Genomic DNA, 18,549 nt, shown 5'->3' with positions numbered 1-18,549 from the left:
TAATTTACTTAAATATCAGCAAAGCATTTGACACATTCCCTCATGTCATCTTTGTGGATAAAATACCAAACACAAGCATAAACACAAAACAGAAGTATGGATATATAAATATTCATCAGAATTTGATAGATTTTGTTGAATTATATGTTCAGTATCAGCCCAGACAGCTGCCATAAAAGCTAGAGGAATTTTATATTAAAAGAGACATAATGTCCATAGGAAGGATGATGTTAGTCTGGCTGATTTGGTCAGCCAACACCTGAATATTGTGCTTAGTTTTGGACACCGTATTTTAGGAATAGTTCCTGGATCTTTCCCAACTTGTATGTCCTCCCAAGTTTTCAAATACAACATAAACCTGAACTTATCATTTTCTTTCTCCCCACATCTTCTACTTAGTCATCAATTTTTAAATGTTTCTTGTCTTTATTAAAAACAGGCCATCTTCTCAGTCATCTGGGACACTTTTTTCTTATCCCAAAGTGTGTGTGTGTGTGTGTGTGTGTGTGTGTGTGTGTGTGTGTATAGAAAAACACTTATTCAAAAGTTGCTAAATCCCAATGATTTTTCCTCTACAACATCTGTCATCATCTCTCTTTCATTCATTCCCAAATTCACCCTCATACTTCCTGATCTCATCAACTTTTATCCAGATTTTTGCAGTAAATTATTAACTCTTTTTATGTTTGATTCCTATCTTCTCTGATCCATTCTACACAAAGCTCTCAAGTAATCTTCTTAAGGCATTTAATTTGGCCATTCTCTTGTAATATAATTACCTATTTATATGTTGTATCCTTTCACAGAAAGTAAATTTCTTGAGGCAAAAAAACTGTTTCTTTTTATCTTTGCATCCAGGAGTCAAATAGCACATACTTGAGATGCACTTGAGACATAACAGTTGATTAACATATATTAACTTGAAATAGGAGTGTACATAGATTATTTTTTGGAATTATACTCCTTCATGCAATGTAGAAAAGAACCAGAAAGTATAAATTTTACTTATTCCCATACTTGTAATGAAAGAAAAAAGGAAAATACCATCAATGTCATCTGCATCATCTAAACCAAATTCTTCCATGAAATCTGTAATATAAACAAGGAAGGGAAGGAAAAAAGAAATATGAATATTGAATAGTCTTTAAATATACTTTTCTTCCTAAATTATGGAATTGTAAAACTTACGAAATGTTTGTTTTTCCTTAACTCTATTTTCGCCTTTTTGTTTTCTCAAAGAATCTTTCATGTGAAATGTGGGTTGAATGGCCTATAAAACAAGATAATTAAATAACAAGATAGTTATATTGAAAGTTTTCAATATATGTCAGATAATAAATTAAAACTATCAATGTTATTACCTTCCAAATAGGTTTTCTCTGAGAATAATCTGAAAAAAGAATAAGTTTTATTATTAATTATAATTAAGCAGTAGACTTCAATCACAACTTCATGCAAAATGAATAGGTTTGTTGGATCCCATTATAGGATTTAAAGAATGAATCTTCAATTTGAGAAATTCTTATTATGGCATTTACATGAGAATAATTATAATCAATTAGTAGTACTTGAAATAAACATAAGAATATAGTGTTGACCCAAAGTACAATTTATATTTCAAATAAATCAGATTTCAAGGAACTTAAAAACAATCGATAAGTTCTCATCAATGACACAAATAAAAGTTTTCCTTTTAAAGAGATAAGAGGTAAATTACAAAGTTGATGTTTTAATGCAGCAGCATGTCTTCCAAGCAATGAGAATATTTAATGCAATTATACTATAAGTGCTTACAGTTTGGGTGATTTCTTAATTGTATAATTTGCAAAATCAGGTATTATGTAAATAATAAAGAGAAAAAAAACACATTCTCACAGAATTAATGGCTAGAAACAAATGTTCTGGATACATCAATTTAAATGTATACTTACAGAACAGTTAATATATTTTCATTTCTGCCCATAGCCACATTACCCACTGGCATATTTATATTTTTTGTGCCCTAAATTTTAAAATTTCTTGATCCATTCATGAAAGAAGGAATATAAAATACATATAAGAAATAATGTATAAAACATGCCAATTTTGCAAGTAATTTTTAAAAAGCACATTTTAAAAAATTATCTCAATTACTAATTCAATATTTTTAATATATAACAACCCTTTAACATATGTAATTTAACATTAATAGAAAACAAGTTGAGAGAATCATTATTTTATAATATTAAATCAGTCCAAAAAAGTCTTTAGAAATTGTTTATTATGCTAAATTATGAAATTAGTTTTAGCATATCACTCCACATAATTAAGAAATTGCAAGAAGTTTTAAAATAGGTACTTCCAAAATAGCACAAAGCACATTGTTTTACTTCTTATTCCATATGCATCAGTAATATATGCATCTAAGCTAGCTTCTGTGTAAATATTTTTACTCACTCAAGGAAGCTAAAATAGAAATTAATTATCCTCATTCTAGAGAAAGGATAGACAAATTGCCTCGTATGTTTCTTTATGACCTTGACTCTCTTTTTCCTCAATCATGCTGGTAGTACTTTCTGATTGGGGCATAAAATACTCCAATTGCTATGGACAGCTGGAACACATGTTTAATTTCCAGGAGACAGAGATAACCTATGCTGCTAGAGGTGAACAATATTTGTTGTTTTGTGTGTGTTCTGTGTGGGCATCATTGAAAGCATGGCAATAAAGTGGCAATAAATAATGTTGTTGTTGTTTTTTGTTTTTTTTGCACCTCAGAAATTATAAGAGATATATATAATTCAGACAAGATGGGGAGAAGTCACCCTCAATCTTATCAAGCTTCCCAAGTTTCTAGACCAATGAACTCAGAAGTTCTTAGGGGTAAATGAATATTTACAAACAATTCTTTTTGTCACTGTTTTACATTTGTTCTATGTTTCCCTTTAGGAAAAGTTAAGAAAGTGCAAGTTTAGTAAACCTTGAGATGGATTATAATTGTCATGTACATAATAATAGGACTCTGTAACATTAGTTGATAATGTTTATAGTTAATATATATCTTTAAAAGAAACTAATAAATCGATATGTTGGGAAATAATTGTCAGGAAGACTCATAAAATCCAGGAAAGCTTTTTGGAATTTAAACATGAGAAAGTTTCTGAAGGAAGAGCAAGATTTCAACAGATGGTCTAAATAGATACAGAGCAGGAAAATATATGGAAAAACAGAACAGTTTTGCTGAAAAAGAGACAGAGATGGATTAAGTCTAGAAAGGTAGGTTAGATTCCTACTGTCAAGGACCTTAGACACCAACCCTTCTTCATCTTTAAATGTTTGCTGGCAAGTAATTCTTTGCACCTTTTTGCTTTATGAAAATTTTTTGTGAAAAAAAATTTTTTTTTTTTTTCATTTTGTATTTTATCCTATGGCCATCTTCTTTTAGTATCCTTAGTGGGAAGATTCTGGGAAGATGGCATAAGTGGTCAGGAAATTTCAAGTTCTCCAGATTTCCCCCCACAAACAGAATAAATTTGCCCTGTAGGAAGAACATAAACTGGTGAAAAACAAAGACGCCTTGGGACACAACAGGACAGAACTGGGATAATGGGGGAGAACTCAATTAAAGATTTTAGGACAGGGATTATCCATTGTGAAGTGCATATACTTCCCGGCTAACTTCACAGAAACAGCAGGGAAGAGTCCGGGGGGTAGCTGGGTTCCTCTGGGGAACTTTCACCTCCAAGACAGCTGAGGGAGTTTGGAGTCTGAATTAAGGAAGACTGAGGGAATCTCACTGATTAGGAAAACCAGGCCCATCTGTATAAGAGGAGATGTGCAGAGGCAGTGGAGTAGGGATGCTTCTGATTATGAGCACTTGTGGGAGGGTGGGAGCTTTTGAATTGGGGTTCTGGTCATAGTGCAGAGCTGAGGTAAAATTATAGGCACCATTGACCCACCTCACAATTAGAGGTGCTCAAACTAATACTTCTCATTTAAAAAAAAAAAAAAATTGGCAAAGAAGAAAGAACACAATCACAGAAACTGACTATAGGAATAGGGAAAACTGGGGTTCATTTTCAGAGAAGGACACAAGTAAAAAAAGCTTCTTCTACCATAAAGAGTAACTCTCTGCTCAGAGAATATTTATAAAAGAACTCAAAAAAGACTTAAAATGAGAGAGTGAGGAATTTTTTTTAATTTAAAAAAAAAATGATTTTGGAAAAAAAAAAAGTTAACCAACTAAAAAAGGAAATCCAGTCTTAAAGAAGAAAATATTTTTTTGAAAATTAGAATTAAGCCAGTGATGCAGTAAGATACCAAGAAATAACAAAGCAAAATATAAAGAATAATTTAAAAAAGAACAGAATGTGAAACAGCTTATAAGAAAAAGACAGATCAAGAAGAGAAAATATAAGAATAATTGTACTACCTGAAAGCTGTGACCAAATAAACAAAAAAACCTTGACACAATAATGCAAGAAATAATCCAAGAAAATTGTCTTGATTAGAGCATGAAGGGAAAGTAGAAATAGAAAAAAAACAAATCAATCACCATCTCAAAAGAGATCCTTTGTGGAAGACTCAGAAATAGTACTACCAGATTTCTGAAATTTAATGTTATATATTTTGAATCCTTCCTGAGGTTCTGCTGGACACATGTTTTGTTTAAAAAAAAAGAAAATAGGAAAAAAATTATAAAAAAATTAAAAGTCCCATAATCTCCCTCAAAAAAAATCTTTGGACTGTCTGACAGGCAGTAAGATGGGCCAAAAAAGAACTCCCAGTATATATGAAAGCAAAGGAGTCTGATTGCTTTCTCTTTCTGGTTCCAAGGCAGCCATTGTCAACTGTCTATTTTTCTGAATTTTGCCTACTTTTTTTTTTTCTGTTACCATTATTGTCATCAATCTATAGAATTATTTGTCCTACAAGTATGTGAACATAAAACTAAATAATCTAGCTTTTGGGGCAGCGAGGTGGCGCAGTGGATAAGAGCACCAGCCTTGAATTCAGGAGGACAAGAGTTCAAAATCTGGTCTCAGATACTTAACACTTCCTAGCTGTGTGACCCTGGGCAAGTTACTTAACCCCATCTTCAGGGGGGAAAAATAATCTAGCTTTTAATAAGTAGATACTTTAGATTTTTTAGAAGCTTATGACACATTTTCTTCAGTTTGCATTCTATCTGACAGACACAGGAAATAAACTGAAAGTTCAGAATTTTCGAGATGAGAGAGACCATTCCATTTTTATCTCCTCTGTTTGTGATTTTATTCTGGGAAGCCTTCAGTGACTACTTAATCCTGTTACTTGCAGTAAGCTAACAAGCACGTTCTTATCTTTTTCATAATTGAAGATGGAGTCTCATTCAGCACCCCCACCCACAAAACCCTTTTTCCCCTGCTCCAGGATACCACTTTTCTCTTTATTTTAAACAAATCTAACTAGCTATATAATATCAGCTTACCTTTAAGTTGTCCCATTGAAATACTACCTTTTATTGTTTGATTTGTAGCTGCAAATATATAACTGGCAGATCCTTTGGGGAGACTTTCAGAGGTACACTTATCAAATGAAAAGATCAACAAAATAATTAGTAAGCCCATTGATAAAGCAGTCCTGAAATGCTTTTTTTCCTGGAAAATTGTAAAGAATTTCCACTTAGAAATGACAGGTCTATGGAAAATGAATTGTTAAAACATTTTCTTCAAAAGAACAACCTAATGCTTATACTTTTCAAATTTAAACTCTATTATCTTTTGTCTTTAAATGATATAACTCTGCTAAATTTAGTACTGTGGGTTAGAGAATACTTTATCATTCAGAAATGGCTGACAATAAAAGTGTACATCAGGTTATTATTCTATAATAATTCTAACAATATAATATATAAAATACTATTTTTCCACATGCTAGTAATATGAAGAAGAAAATATTTGGGTCTAAATGTATAGCACATAATCCCCTTAGAAGTGACATCCATAAAGGCCTGGGCTTGAAGTCAGGAAGACTAATCTTATTGAGTTCAAAACTAGCCTCAGACACTTGCTGTATGGTTCTGGGCAAGTCATTAAACCCTGTTTCCCTTATTTGCTTACTGAGAAGGAAATGGCAAACCATTTCAGTCCCTTTGTTCAGAAAATCCCAAGAGTCAGATATAACTAAAATTTCTGAATAGCAACAAAGCTATTCAACAGTTCAAATTAATCTAGGTTTATTATTAATAAATATCTATGTTTGTACTTATATTTTATACATATATATGCATATGCATATATATATATCTATGTACACACACACTTTGGGGGGAAAAAAAATTTGGCCTTCTGTAAATTCCTCAATAACATTTCTCCAAACCTCACACAAATAGAAAATTTTAGTTTAATTACATCATCCATATACTAAACAATTAATTCTTTGATGATAGTTGAGTATTCAGGACAATTACCACCTTCTCTAGAAATCTCCCTCACTTAGAGTATGTATTTTTTCTTCATCTAAATTCCTATCCCTATTTGTTATGTCTTTAATACATATGATGATCTCTAAACCTTCTGGGGATCATGTTTTTTTATCTATTTGGTGATATCTGGTAAAAACAGTCTCCATGCTACATTTTCTATACACTAATACACATATTCATTTCTATTTCCTCATCTTCATCTTTCCTTTCTCTTCAACTTTGACCATCTCAGTTACAAAAGACCTGGATTTCAAATCATTCCCTTTTGCCAGAAGACATGGAAAACCATCATAATTTATTCTCAAGCTCTTAACTTCAAGCAATCTATGAGATAAATGCATATAAATGTTTCCTGAGAACTAATACGTTAAAAATTATCTTATGTCTGTCATCATATAAGCCCTCCAACCTTTTTCCAACGTACTCATTCTATAAGTGATATCTACAATTTTCCTGGACCTCAGCTTTAAAAACTCAATTACCTTCTTTGCTCTTCATAGCCAAGTAACCACTACATATTGCTGAATCTTCCTATAAAATAAACAAGCTATTTAAACCTTCGTCTTTCCACAATCACTCCATTTCATTTCATCACCTAATATCTATTGAAAGTACATCTTTTTTGCCTATAATGTACCTCTGTTCCAGTTAATTTTCTATACTGATCATAAAAAGGTTTCCCAAAATATATTTCTAAATATTTTTGTGCTGCATAACAAATAACGATTCCTTGATACATATCAAACCCCAAATCTTAAAACTAACTTTCAAGGTCTCAACTCTTACTATCTTACTTATAGGAAATACTTTGTGCTCTCTATTATAAGCTCTGTTATAACTAAACCTTATGATTTATATTCCTTGCAAGTATCTTTATTTCTTTTTGCCTATCCTTTCTCCTGAAATGTTTTCTTCCTTCCCCTCTGACAGTCACAATTTGGCCCTGTCAATAATGCCCTAATTATTATCTCTTTTGTGAAGTCTTTCCTGATTAGTCACAACCTACTCAGTCATTTCCCTTGTGTTGACCTCAGGAAATCTTCTAACAATTAGCCATAAAATCTACTTATATATGTTACCTATGTCCTATTCCTTAAGCGAAGTTTAAGAGAAACTCTTCATGTAGTAAGGAATTAGGGTTGATTTTTGCTTTAAGTTTCTTTATTGGAATATATATATATATATATGTATATATATATATATATATATATATATATATATATATATGAAATCTTTTTTTTTGCTGAGGCACTTGGGGTTAAATGACTTGCCCAGGGTCACATATCTAGGAAGTATCAGTGTCTGAGGCCATATTTGAACTCAGATCCTCCTGATTTCAGGTGCTCTATCAGCTGCCCCTGGAATATATCTTAATAACTAAGACAGCATATAGTATTGGTATTTGTTCATTGAATGATTGACTAACTGAATGACATTTTGAAATTGACATGGTAATAAGGGTAAAGTGAAAAGTATGGGGTCCTGAAAGCTAGAATCCTTAAATTCTATTCTTGGCTCTGTCCTCACTAAGCTAGTTCTAAGACCAGAGGCAAGCTAACTGACTTCCCTGGGTTTGGTTTCCTCACGTGTTAAAGGAGTAGTTGGATTAGATTATCTCTAAAATCCCTTCCAGCTCTAAAGCTCTGATTCTAATTCCACCCAGGCAACTGCAGTGATTAGTAAACAAATAAATCTGAATGTAAGCATCAAAGTTTCAAAGTTTTTAAGTTTTCTAACTTAATAAAAATACCTCTGAATCCCAAAGTAATTCTGCGTCATCTGCTGACATTATATCTGCAAAATATAGGTAAATAACTACATTAATAATTAGAAGATGTGTTACTAAGCACATGAAAATTGTTCAACTATTTCTATTCACAGTCACTTCAGGAAAAATTAAATGAAAATAACAATAGAAAAAAATTCCAGGAGACAAAAATAGATTGAGAGCAACATTTGGATTAGGGATTATGGGCAAGATAGAGTCCTTCAAAGAAAGAAGTTAGGGGCTAAGTGGCCTCTAAGTGGCATTCAACAATTCTTTTGTTCTAAAACACACTTATTATGGATAAAAAGGAGAGAAAGATTGCTTGTATTTGAAATAGTTCAAAGTTAGTTTATACACATTAAATTTACAGGTTAATAATGGCATTTTTCAAAAAAAGTTTTGTAAGCATATTCTACAATTGGAGGAGTAGCACAGCATAGTGGACACAAGGGCAGTTTGGGATTAGGTAGTCCCATTTCTGATATATTGGTTGTTATTACCATCGGAAATACATTGAACATTTTAGTGTCCCAGACTACTGATAAGATTATTATAAATTGTAAAACAGCAGCAAATCTGCATTGCTAGAAACTTCCTTATTAGGAATTTCCTACCATCTTGAAATCACAGTTCTTGTCGAAACAATAACTTACCTTTTCTAGCAATACTTCTTGCTGATGTACTGTATTCTTTGGGAATATTTGTTGTTTTATGAGGTGTTTGTTTTCTAGTTTCCTTTTTGACAAGTATACCATCTTCCTTTTCTTCTTGCTCCAACTCTATTATAATTGCTTCCTGTAATTAATGAGAATGACAGGTATGTCCTCTAAAAATTTACTTTAACCTATTGCCAGCACAAATAATGCAAATCTATCCACCATACCATAACTGTTGGTTATAAGCTGATGGATCTAAAAATCAAGTCATGCAAAAAATTAAATTTTTAGACATTTAATGTATAGAAAAACTTTTCTCAACAAGTAAAAAATATTCAATTACAACAGCACATATGCTAATGACTTTTAATTCTTACTTCAAATAGTAGGAACTGAGAAAAATAATAGAATACACAGTTCTTATCCTCAAGTTATAATCTAAGAGGGAAGACAAACTTCCCTTTGATTGGAGGAAGTGCCAAGAATTAAAGCCTCCACTGAAGGAGGGGACTCAGCATAGACATTTCATTTCTTACTCTGCTGCACTCTTTGGGAGTTCTCCATTATGTAAGCAGATTCCCTCAGCCTTAAAAAATTTATACTGTGTATTATCTTCCTCCATTAGATTGTAAGCTTCTTGAGGGCTACTCATCTACTATGGAGGATACCTTTTTATCAAAAAGAATTATTGGAGACAAAATCAGCAGGTTTAATTATATAGAGATTTGTATAACAAAAATAGTTACGCTTCTAAAATTAAAAGAATAAAAAAGGTTTGGAAAAATATTTTAAATTATTATATAAATTAAGTTGGATAATGACAATATGTAATATATACTTTCAATCCTTAACATTCCTATCCTTTAACTTTTGCAGCTTCATGCATTTGCATAATTTAATTAGTAACTTCATTTTCATTTTCAGTTGACAACTAGTATGCACAACAGAGAAAAAGGAGAAGCAAAATGTTGCAAATTTGTGTCGCAGCTGGTATGGTACTAGGCACTTCATTGGGTTTGTTCATCCTATTTCTGTAGATTAAAGAAGTCCTTATGCATTCCTTTACATATTTTTATTATCTAACTTTAAACTCAAGTTTTATAGTGCAAGTCTCATGGAGTGCTCTGAACAAGAACATTGTATAAATATGTCTCATTATAGAACCTATAAGAAAATAGATGAGGTATGAAAAGATGCTCCAAGTCATTATTAATCAGAGAAATGCAAATTAAGACAACTCTGAGATACCATTACACACCTGTCAGATTGGCTAGAATGACAGGGAAAGATAATGCGGAATGTTGGAGGGGATGTGGGAAAACAGGGACATTGATACATTGTTGATGGTATTGTGAATACATCCAGCCATTCTGGAACTATGCTCAAAAAATTATCAAACTGTGCATACCCTTTGACCCAGCAGTGTTACTACTGGGCTTATATCCCAAAGGGATTTTAAAGAAGGGAAAGGGACTTGCATGTGCAAGAATGTTTGTGGCAGCCCGTTTTGTAGTGGCTAGAAACTGGAAACTACGTGGATGCCCATCAATTGGAGAATGACTGAATAAACTGTGGGTATATGAATAGTATGGAATATTATTGTTCTGTAAGAAATGACCAACAGGATGATTTCAGAAAAGCCTGGAGAACTTACATGAACTGATGCTAAGTGAAATGAGCAGGACCAGGAGATCATTGTGTACTTCAACAACAATACTATATGATGATCAATTCTGATGGACATGGCCCTCTTCAACAATGAGATGAACCAAATCACTTCCAGTACAGCAGTAATGAACTGAACCAGCTACACTCAGCGAACGAACTCTGGGAGATAACTATGAACCACTACATAGAATTCCCAATCCCTCTGTTTTTGCCTGCTTACATTTTTGATTTCCTTCACAGGCTAATTGTACACCATTTCAAAGTCTGATTCTTTTTGTACAGCAAAACAACTGTTTGGACATGTATACATATATATTGTATTTAATTTATACTTTAACATATTTAACATGTATTGGTCAACCTGCCATCTTGGGGGGAGGAGGAAGGAGGGGAGAAATTAGAACAAAAGGTTTGGCAATTGTCAGTGCTGTAAAATTACCCACGCATATATCTGGTAAATAAAAACAAGAAAGAAAGAAAAGAAAGAAAGAAAAGAAAGAAAGAAAGAAAGAAAGAAAAGAAAGAAAGAAAGAAAGAAAGAAAGAAAGAAAGAAAGAAAGAAAGAAAGAAAGAAAGAAAGAAAGAAAGAAAGAAAGAAAGAAAAGAAAGAAAGAAAGAAAGAAAGAGAAAGAAAGAAACAGAAAGAAAGAGAGAAACAAAGAAAGAGAAAGAAAGAGAGAAAGAGAGAAAGAAAAAGAAATAAAGAGAGAAAGAGAGAGAGAGAGAGAGGGAGGGAGGAAGGAAGGAAGGAAGGAAGGAAGGAAGGAAGGAAGGAAGGAAGGAAGGAAGGAAGGAAGGAAGGAAGGAAGGAAGAAAAAAAGAAAGAAGGAAGGAAAGAAAGAAGGAAAGAAAGAAGACACCATGAAATGAGAAATTTTTTTTTTTAAAGGGAGATACTCTAAACAAAAACTTTGCAAATCATACAACAATAAAACTCTAAACAATACTGTGATCATAAGATTCTATAGCTTAGAAAAGATACTTATTAAGGATTAATATATTTGAGACACTGTGCTGAGTACTGGGAAAATAAATATAAGAAAAAACAGAGTCCTCTCCTCAAAGAGCTTAAATTTTAACCAGAAAATACTACATAAAAGGAAGCTGGGGAAGGGATCCATCTGGCTGGGGTAGGTGGGAGAGGGCAGGAAATTAGTCTAAATAGAATAAGGGGCTTATGCTGGGCTAGAAGTGGTATGAAGAGTCATCTCTAGCTAGGGAAAGATTGTAGATTTTGGTAGTCTTGGGAACTTAACCCTTATTTTTCCTTGTGTTCAACATATATACAATGAAGCTTTTGGCCTTCATGTCATTTTCTAAGAACGACATCCAAAAAATACCTTATACATTTCTGTAAATGTAGTAAAAATGCCTCAAAATAAAGCAGTGACTGAATAAAATATATTAATAACTTCGTGAAAAATGTACCAATTTCTCAATAGAGAAATGTACATCAATGCAAGTTTATCATCTAGGTTGTCAAAAATTATTAAAAAATATATAAATTAGTAGGACTGTGGGAAATTAATATGTCACTGGCAGGACTGCACACTGCCACAGGTGTTTTGGAGGACAACATACATTATTATCTTTTAGTTTCATTGCTATCATTCCATTGCCGAGAATTCATCCTAAAAAGAGCACAGGGGAAAAAAAAAAAGGAACTAGACATACAAAAGTATCCACAGATGTTCTATTTGTAGCAGCAAAAAAATTGGAAGCAACCTCTATACATAACATTTGAAAAATATTATGAAATGGCTCATAGATTTAGAGCTAGAAGAGACCTTAAATATCATCTAGGATATAAAGATTTTTTCCCTCAAAGGTCATATACTTAAGAGTAGCAGTCATGGGATACGATACTTTTTCCAGTGAACAGATAAATATCTTAAAGCTATAAGGAAATATGGAGAATGATACAGACATATCAGCTCAAAGTAAATTACATTTTTCAGATTAAAAAAAAAAAAACATAGCTAGAAGTGGGGAAATTTGAAAGAAACCTCAAGTCTGACATAGAATTGTTCTTATTTGCTTATTTGGTTATTTGGTTCCAAATGAAATAAACTGTGATCTTGGGGGAGGAATAGTCCTGGGATTAGAGAAACCCTAAAGATCTTGGACCCTCCCGACCTCTGGGAAGGGCCCCATCCTCCTGTTCTTAGGGAAAACTTCTCTAACTACAATTCAATTGGAGATCTTGGCTTGGATCATAATCACTACCTTTACTGAATTGAAAATTAGCCTGTAATTGCTTCTTATTCTCAAGCCTCTGAAGGCTGATAAAGGACTATTCTAAAACCTAAATCTTTGCTAATTCCTTTTGGAAGAGGCAGCTGAATCTTTTTCTGCTAAAACAAACCTTTGCAAAAGATCCTAACAGAATTTTGCCCACTGGGAAAGTTGTTTTCTCAGTGTAATAAATCCATTTTTTTTGCCACTTCTTTCTCAAAGCCTGTGACACAGGCCAGGGGACCCCACTGCTGTCAAGGGATCTCAACCCTCATTTCTCATACCTCTATATAAATGTTTTGAACTCTTTTGGTGTTAAATCCTAAATATATTGTTTAAAATTTTACTTTTTATTTATGTGCTTTTATTATGTTTACAAGATTTTTTTTTTTTTTTTTTTTTACATGTGATGTGTTCAGGGTAGCAATTTTTAGTTCCAAATGATATCATATGAAGAATTCACAATGGCCATTCTCTTTGACAAAATAAAGGTTTAGGAGAAGAGGTTACAGAAAGGGTACAATAGGTACTAAGAGTGGTAAATATAAATTAAGAGTTCAGAGAATATTGAAAGACATCAAATTGGTTTTGAGAAATAATGTGGAACTCACAACTAACCAGAAGAAAAGGGTATATTCCATAAGGTGAGAGTATCCATTAATTGACAGGCTAAATTCATGAAAGAGTTTAGCACCCTAAAAGAATTAAGTATAAAGGGAAGAAGACACCATGAGTTATGGTTGGGGATGAGGAAGATGAAAGACCATGACACAGAAGCTGTGGCATGAGCCATAGACAAATTATTATTGAGATAATTTTACCCTCAGGGGATTTCTTGGATTTCTGCCTGAAGGTAAGGTGGGTGAGAGGGTTAGACTATAAAAGTAAACATCAGTGTCCTTTCCTGCTTGCCTCAGGGAATAATTTTATCAATACTTCAGGCTCTCCATGTCAATCCCACCTAGAAACCCAAGAACTCATCAAAAGCATCCTAAAAACTGAAATTTAAGAATAAAAAAAATTCCATAAAGAAACTTTACCTTCTTAGTAAAATCTAATTCTTCCTTATCTTTGGTTGGCCAGAAATCACCAGTGCCAGAGAGTCTTTTAAAAAGAAACAAAATATTAGTTTTATTTCCAGAAGACAATCATCAAGGCTTTTTAGTTGTTGCAAGGTGCTTTACCACCAAATGATACATTACAAGAATGACTTTAAAGCAGGATATGTCAACTATTCCTATTCCAAGATTCAATTTGGCAAAGAAGAAAATATTTGTGTAGAAGCTATAAGTGAGTATCTTCCAAAATAATCTTACTTTTTATACTCCAAAGTTGAAAAATGAATACAAGGAATAATCACAGAATCACAAAAACCCTGCAATTTATTTGTTGCATGTCTGTGTCCTCTCCTTACTAGATTCTCATGAATATTTTCACTGACTTTTTTTTTCTTGAAGTTAGGGTTTAGAATTCAAGGAGTAATTCAAGGAGTATCGCGATAGACCAGTGCCAAGAATTTCCACAGGAAATAATGGGGTTTGGCAATTGTTCTGTGTCAAGAGAATTCCCTGGGGATACTCAGGATTTGATGACCTGCTTAGGATCACAAAATGGATTGATTTAGTGACTAAAGGGGAAACTGAACACTGTTATCTCTACTTCCAGACTCCCTCCCAATACACCAATCCTAAGGTTTTTCCTCAGCTCTTTAGGATCTTTTACACCAAGTTTTTTCCTTCTTTTTTATTTCTTAATTCCTTGAAAGACACACCCAATTTCCTTTTCCTTCTCCTTAAACTTGTAATTTTAGTTATTTGATCTTTTACATTCCTCTTTTCACTTTGATTCCATCTCCTCCTCCTTCTCATAACCTTCACGTCTCTTATATCCTCCATCTCTTCAAATCCTTTTCTTTAATCTCACTTTTTCCTCCTTTAGATGGAGTCTTTCTTCTTCAGCTCAACTCACTTCATTTTCTCAAGGCCTCCTGGATTTATTAACTTTTCCATCTCTGACCTTTTGCAAAATTTTAAAGGTTTCCAAATCCTTTTCAAATTCCTTCTTGAATTCAGATCCTTCTCTTGCTTTTTCACACAATCTCATTGATGTGAACTCTAAAAGAACTCATTCAGTCCAGATTATCAGGAATAATGTGAATATAGAAACAAGACTATCCTATTCCCATTATCAACCATAATCACATACAAAAGGTCTGGTTAGCATTTCTGCTACAGACTCAATCCACTTTGTTATGCTTAGAGCAACTACTCACAATATGCATGCTTATCTTTTCTACCCTGAGCCCCTTCTGGTGCCCTCCTTAACTTCTTCCTAATTCCTCCCTTAATCCCTAGACCTGGCCCTCACTTCCCTCCTGCTCTGATTTTGACAAGCCCTGTCACTGAAAGCATCATGCTTAATCATATATGATTTAGCCTTGCTTAATCTTATTTGATATAGCCCAAAAGCTGTTTCACATTAATAAATGGCATCCTTTGTGGGTTTGAGAAATGTCTTATGTGAATTTATGACATTTTGAATCACTCTTTCTCTTGGTATCTGAGTACTTCATTCCTCTGATACTTTTTCATACAGTGTCAAACCCATATGGCTTTATCATAGATACAAGTAAGGTTACTATGATTTAGTAAGTCTCCTTAAGAAGCCCAGAAATTCTGCAAGCTCCTCTTTGGAAACTAACATTTCACTAGGTGCCTAGTCATTTGGATCTACTGAATGGACAACTCTAGGGAGACTCTCTCATTTGGTTTTTAGGAAATTTTAGGAGGAAGTCAATTCACCAATCACAAAAATTCTAAGATTGTCATAATAGTCAATTAAGTTATTGGCAGTCATTTTTTTGATGTTAAAATCCAAAATTGGTAATTGGAAATTGTATGATTGTTAATTAAGTTATTTGAAAGTATTGTCACAATTTTAAACCTAAAGCTGGTAATTACGGTGTATAGAAAGGAAGATTTAAGGTGAAAACCTTATCGAGATGGGTTTTCTTTTTAGATCATTTTGCCTTGGGATTTGAGAGCATCTTCTCCCTCCACTGGTGAGGGGGGAGAGGGATGCTAGAAGTAAAAGAAAAGAAAATGCACATTAGCCCCACAGGCTGGAATGGCAGGTATAGCTCCTTCTGAGTTCCTGCTAAATTCCCTAATTTATAAATTGTTAAGGCTTCTTTAAATTATCATGCAGCCCTAGGAAAAAAGCTTGATATGGGTGATGAAATTCCACAAAAGAAATGAGTTTAGTGAGAATCTACATGTCTGTTTATTATATAGAAATTATTATGTTTTTATAACAGGGAAAGTTTAAAGAAAAAGCAAAGTGATAAGTCCCTTTGAACATGGTTAATAACTGTACATTTGTTTTTAATATACTTTTGAATTTTTATATTCTACATCTTATGTCTTTATTTGCTATTGAACATCTTATAAAGTAAAAACACTTCTGTTATGTTGGACTTAAGATAATCTACTTAGATATCAAAATTAGTTACTGCTAACAGTATAAGATTATAGTCAATTGTTATTTAGAACCAAACCAGAAAGTCTTATTTGAGATAAAATCTCCTGGGGCAGTATTGACATTGTTTGGAGTTCTGAATTCAGGAATGATTATCTGATGGACAAGTAAACAATCCACCATTCAAGGGAAAGGCCATAAGCTACTCAAAAGCATGTAATCTTGAACTGTTAAAGGGATAACCCACCCTCCATACACATATGAATGTGTATATGTATATTTATTTATGTGTATTGGTATATGTATATGTGCATATATATTATACCTGTGTGTGCATGTATATGTATGTATGAAATAATGTGCTGAAATGTTTCTGAATGATGTAAGAGCAATAGGCTATTGATATAGCTGTTTGTGGGATCCAGTTGTTATTCAATTGCTTATTAAAACTAAACCTGAAACATCTTTGGTGTGGTTTGGATAAAGAGAATTTTAATGTAATTGGTTTTCTTAGAAGATGTAACTTATGGAATATTTTGTGTTACATCAATGGAAATTTCAATTTTATTTAAATTTATTGCTATTGTGGGAATAATATCTGTGTATCCTGTGCTAGAAACATTTTTTTTTTAAATGAACAATTTACAGACCAAGCAATAAGAGAGGAGCTACTGGCCAATCTATTACACTGGCCTCCTTACTCCCTCAGCTCTCCAATTCTTATGTTTCATAGGATATACTCTTTTCCCTTTCTCAGTGATTCCAAATACCCTCAAACCACATTCTAATCCCAGAGGCAAGTCAGTGGAAACTTCTCTTAAACCTACAACAAACTACATTGAAGACCTTTCAGTCCCCTTTGAAATCTATTTTCACTGATCACAAACTAGAAAAAACTGTTATGTGGAATTGTCAGGGCTGTCCAATTTGTGCCCAAATGAATTCTTTCATTTTACTTATGGGTTTCTTTTGTTGACACCTTTGCCAACTAAGTCTTTCCATTCAGTTAGTCAAGTCTCTACTAAAAGAGATTTAAAAGTTCTTTACAGTGTCCCAGGACAGTGACAGTATCTCAGCTAAGCTTTCACATCACAAATAACCCAAACTGTGGCTGAGGCACTTAAATTATTTTCACTTTGCCTGTTATCCTCAGTTTTCAGATAAAGTAGAGAAAATTAATCTTAACTCTCTACAGATCAAATGATTTCTCTCATGCTTCTTGACTTCTTTAACATCAAGGATGAATGCTTTGCTTTTATTGTTCTCTCTCCTCCCCTCTCTGCATAATTCTTTGGTTAGGCTAAAGAATATACTTTCTAAGATGAGTCTTCCCTAAACATTTCTGAAGACTAGATTATCAAGAGAAATGTCTTCTATCAGAGACCCCTTAGTCAGCCATCTTCTCTACCTAGTGCTTAACACCTTTTTAATGATACCATCCCTAAACCCCTACTTGAATTATTTCTTCTGGACTTTGGTCAATTCATCTTCAAATGACTAGCATTAAAAACTGAATGTGGACCAGAATCTTGATACTGAGAGTCTGAACCTATTGGTTCGACCAAGTTCCTCGGGGATCCTGAAGTTCACCCACCCCTCCAAATGAGACTCTGTAAGGCAGACTCAGATCTATTCCCACTCCCAGCAGGAAATAGTTTTAGAAGATGAGATAATTACCCCATATTCCAAAAGACTATGGGACCTAGTTGTTTAGGAGGGGGAACAAGATAATGAAGTAAATACTCTAGTAAAATACTACACAATATTTGAGTGGGCCCTAGTAAAGAGCAAGCTAGAATTATTTTGTACTCTACATGATAATGCTAGAGTGAGCTAACCTGTACTGATGCCCACTGTTGTAGCCTGGTAACCAATACCACCTTGTACTACTATTGGGTAACTAAACGTTGGCCTGCTTTTCTTTCTGATTCCTGTTATACTTCTTCTCTACAAGCTACTGTATTCAGCATCTATCTTTTGGGTACTTACTTGTTAACACTGGATTTGGCCTTTCAAAAAGATTTCTTTAAGAATTGAAAGAGGAGGAAATGATGTAAACTCTAATTTATTTATTATTTGTATATTTGTGTGTACATATACACACAAAAACATGTGTTTATGTTTGTTTATTTGTACAACCTTTGCTTTATATTTATAATTACTTTGTGTGTGTGTGTGTGTGTGTGTGTGTGTGTATACTAGATATTTAGTAAACCTAATACTGTTCAAGATAATGAAGTAAAAACAGATTTATATGATAGTGGGAATTGGTTAAACTGAAGAGATGTCATTTTGGGGAG

At 33.2% G+C, this 18,549-nt stretch overlaps 1 protein-coding gene across 2 annotated transcripts in view; it reads right to left on the bottom strand.

The window, feature by feature from the left end:
• Nucleotides 1-18,549, bottom strand: part of LOC141543250 (coiled-coil domain-containing protein 144A-like) — a 76,696-nt gene that overhangs the window by 38,769 nt on the left and 19,378 nt on the right. For both annotated transcript variants that reach the window (XM_074268190.1, XM_074268191.1), the window contains 7 exons: nt 13,813-13,876; nt 8,867-9,008; nt 8,196-8,239; nt 5,450-5,546; nt 1,362-1,390; nt 1,189-1,270; nt 1,045-1,089 (listed from right to left, as the gene is read on the bottom strand). In XM_074268190.1, the coding sequence (XP_074124291.1) occupies nt 1,045-1,089; nt 1,189-1,270; nt 1,362-1,390; nt 5,450-5,546; nt 8,196-8,239; nt 8,867-9,008; nt 13,813-13,876 (503 nt within the window). The remainder of the gene's footprint in view (nt 1-1,044; nt 1,090-1,188; nt 1,271-1,361; nt 1,391-5,449; nt 5,547-8,195; nt 8,240-8,866; nt 9,009-13,812; nt 13,877-18,549) is intronic.

This window comes from Sminthopsis crassicaudata, chromosome 5 (genome assembly GCF_048593235.1).
Source record: "Sminthopsis crassicaudata isolate SCR6 chromosome 5, ASM4859323v1, whole genome shotgun sequence".
Taxonomy (NCBI): domain Eukaryota; kingdom Metazoa; phylum Chordata; class Mammalia; order Dasyuromorphia; family Dasyuridae; genus Sminthopsis; species Sminthopsis crassicaudata.
This window is presented reverse-complemented; position numbering and strand designations above follow the sequence as displayed.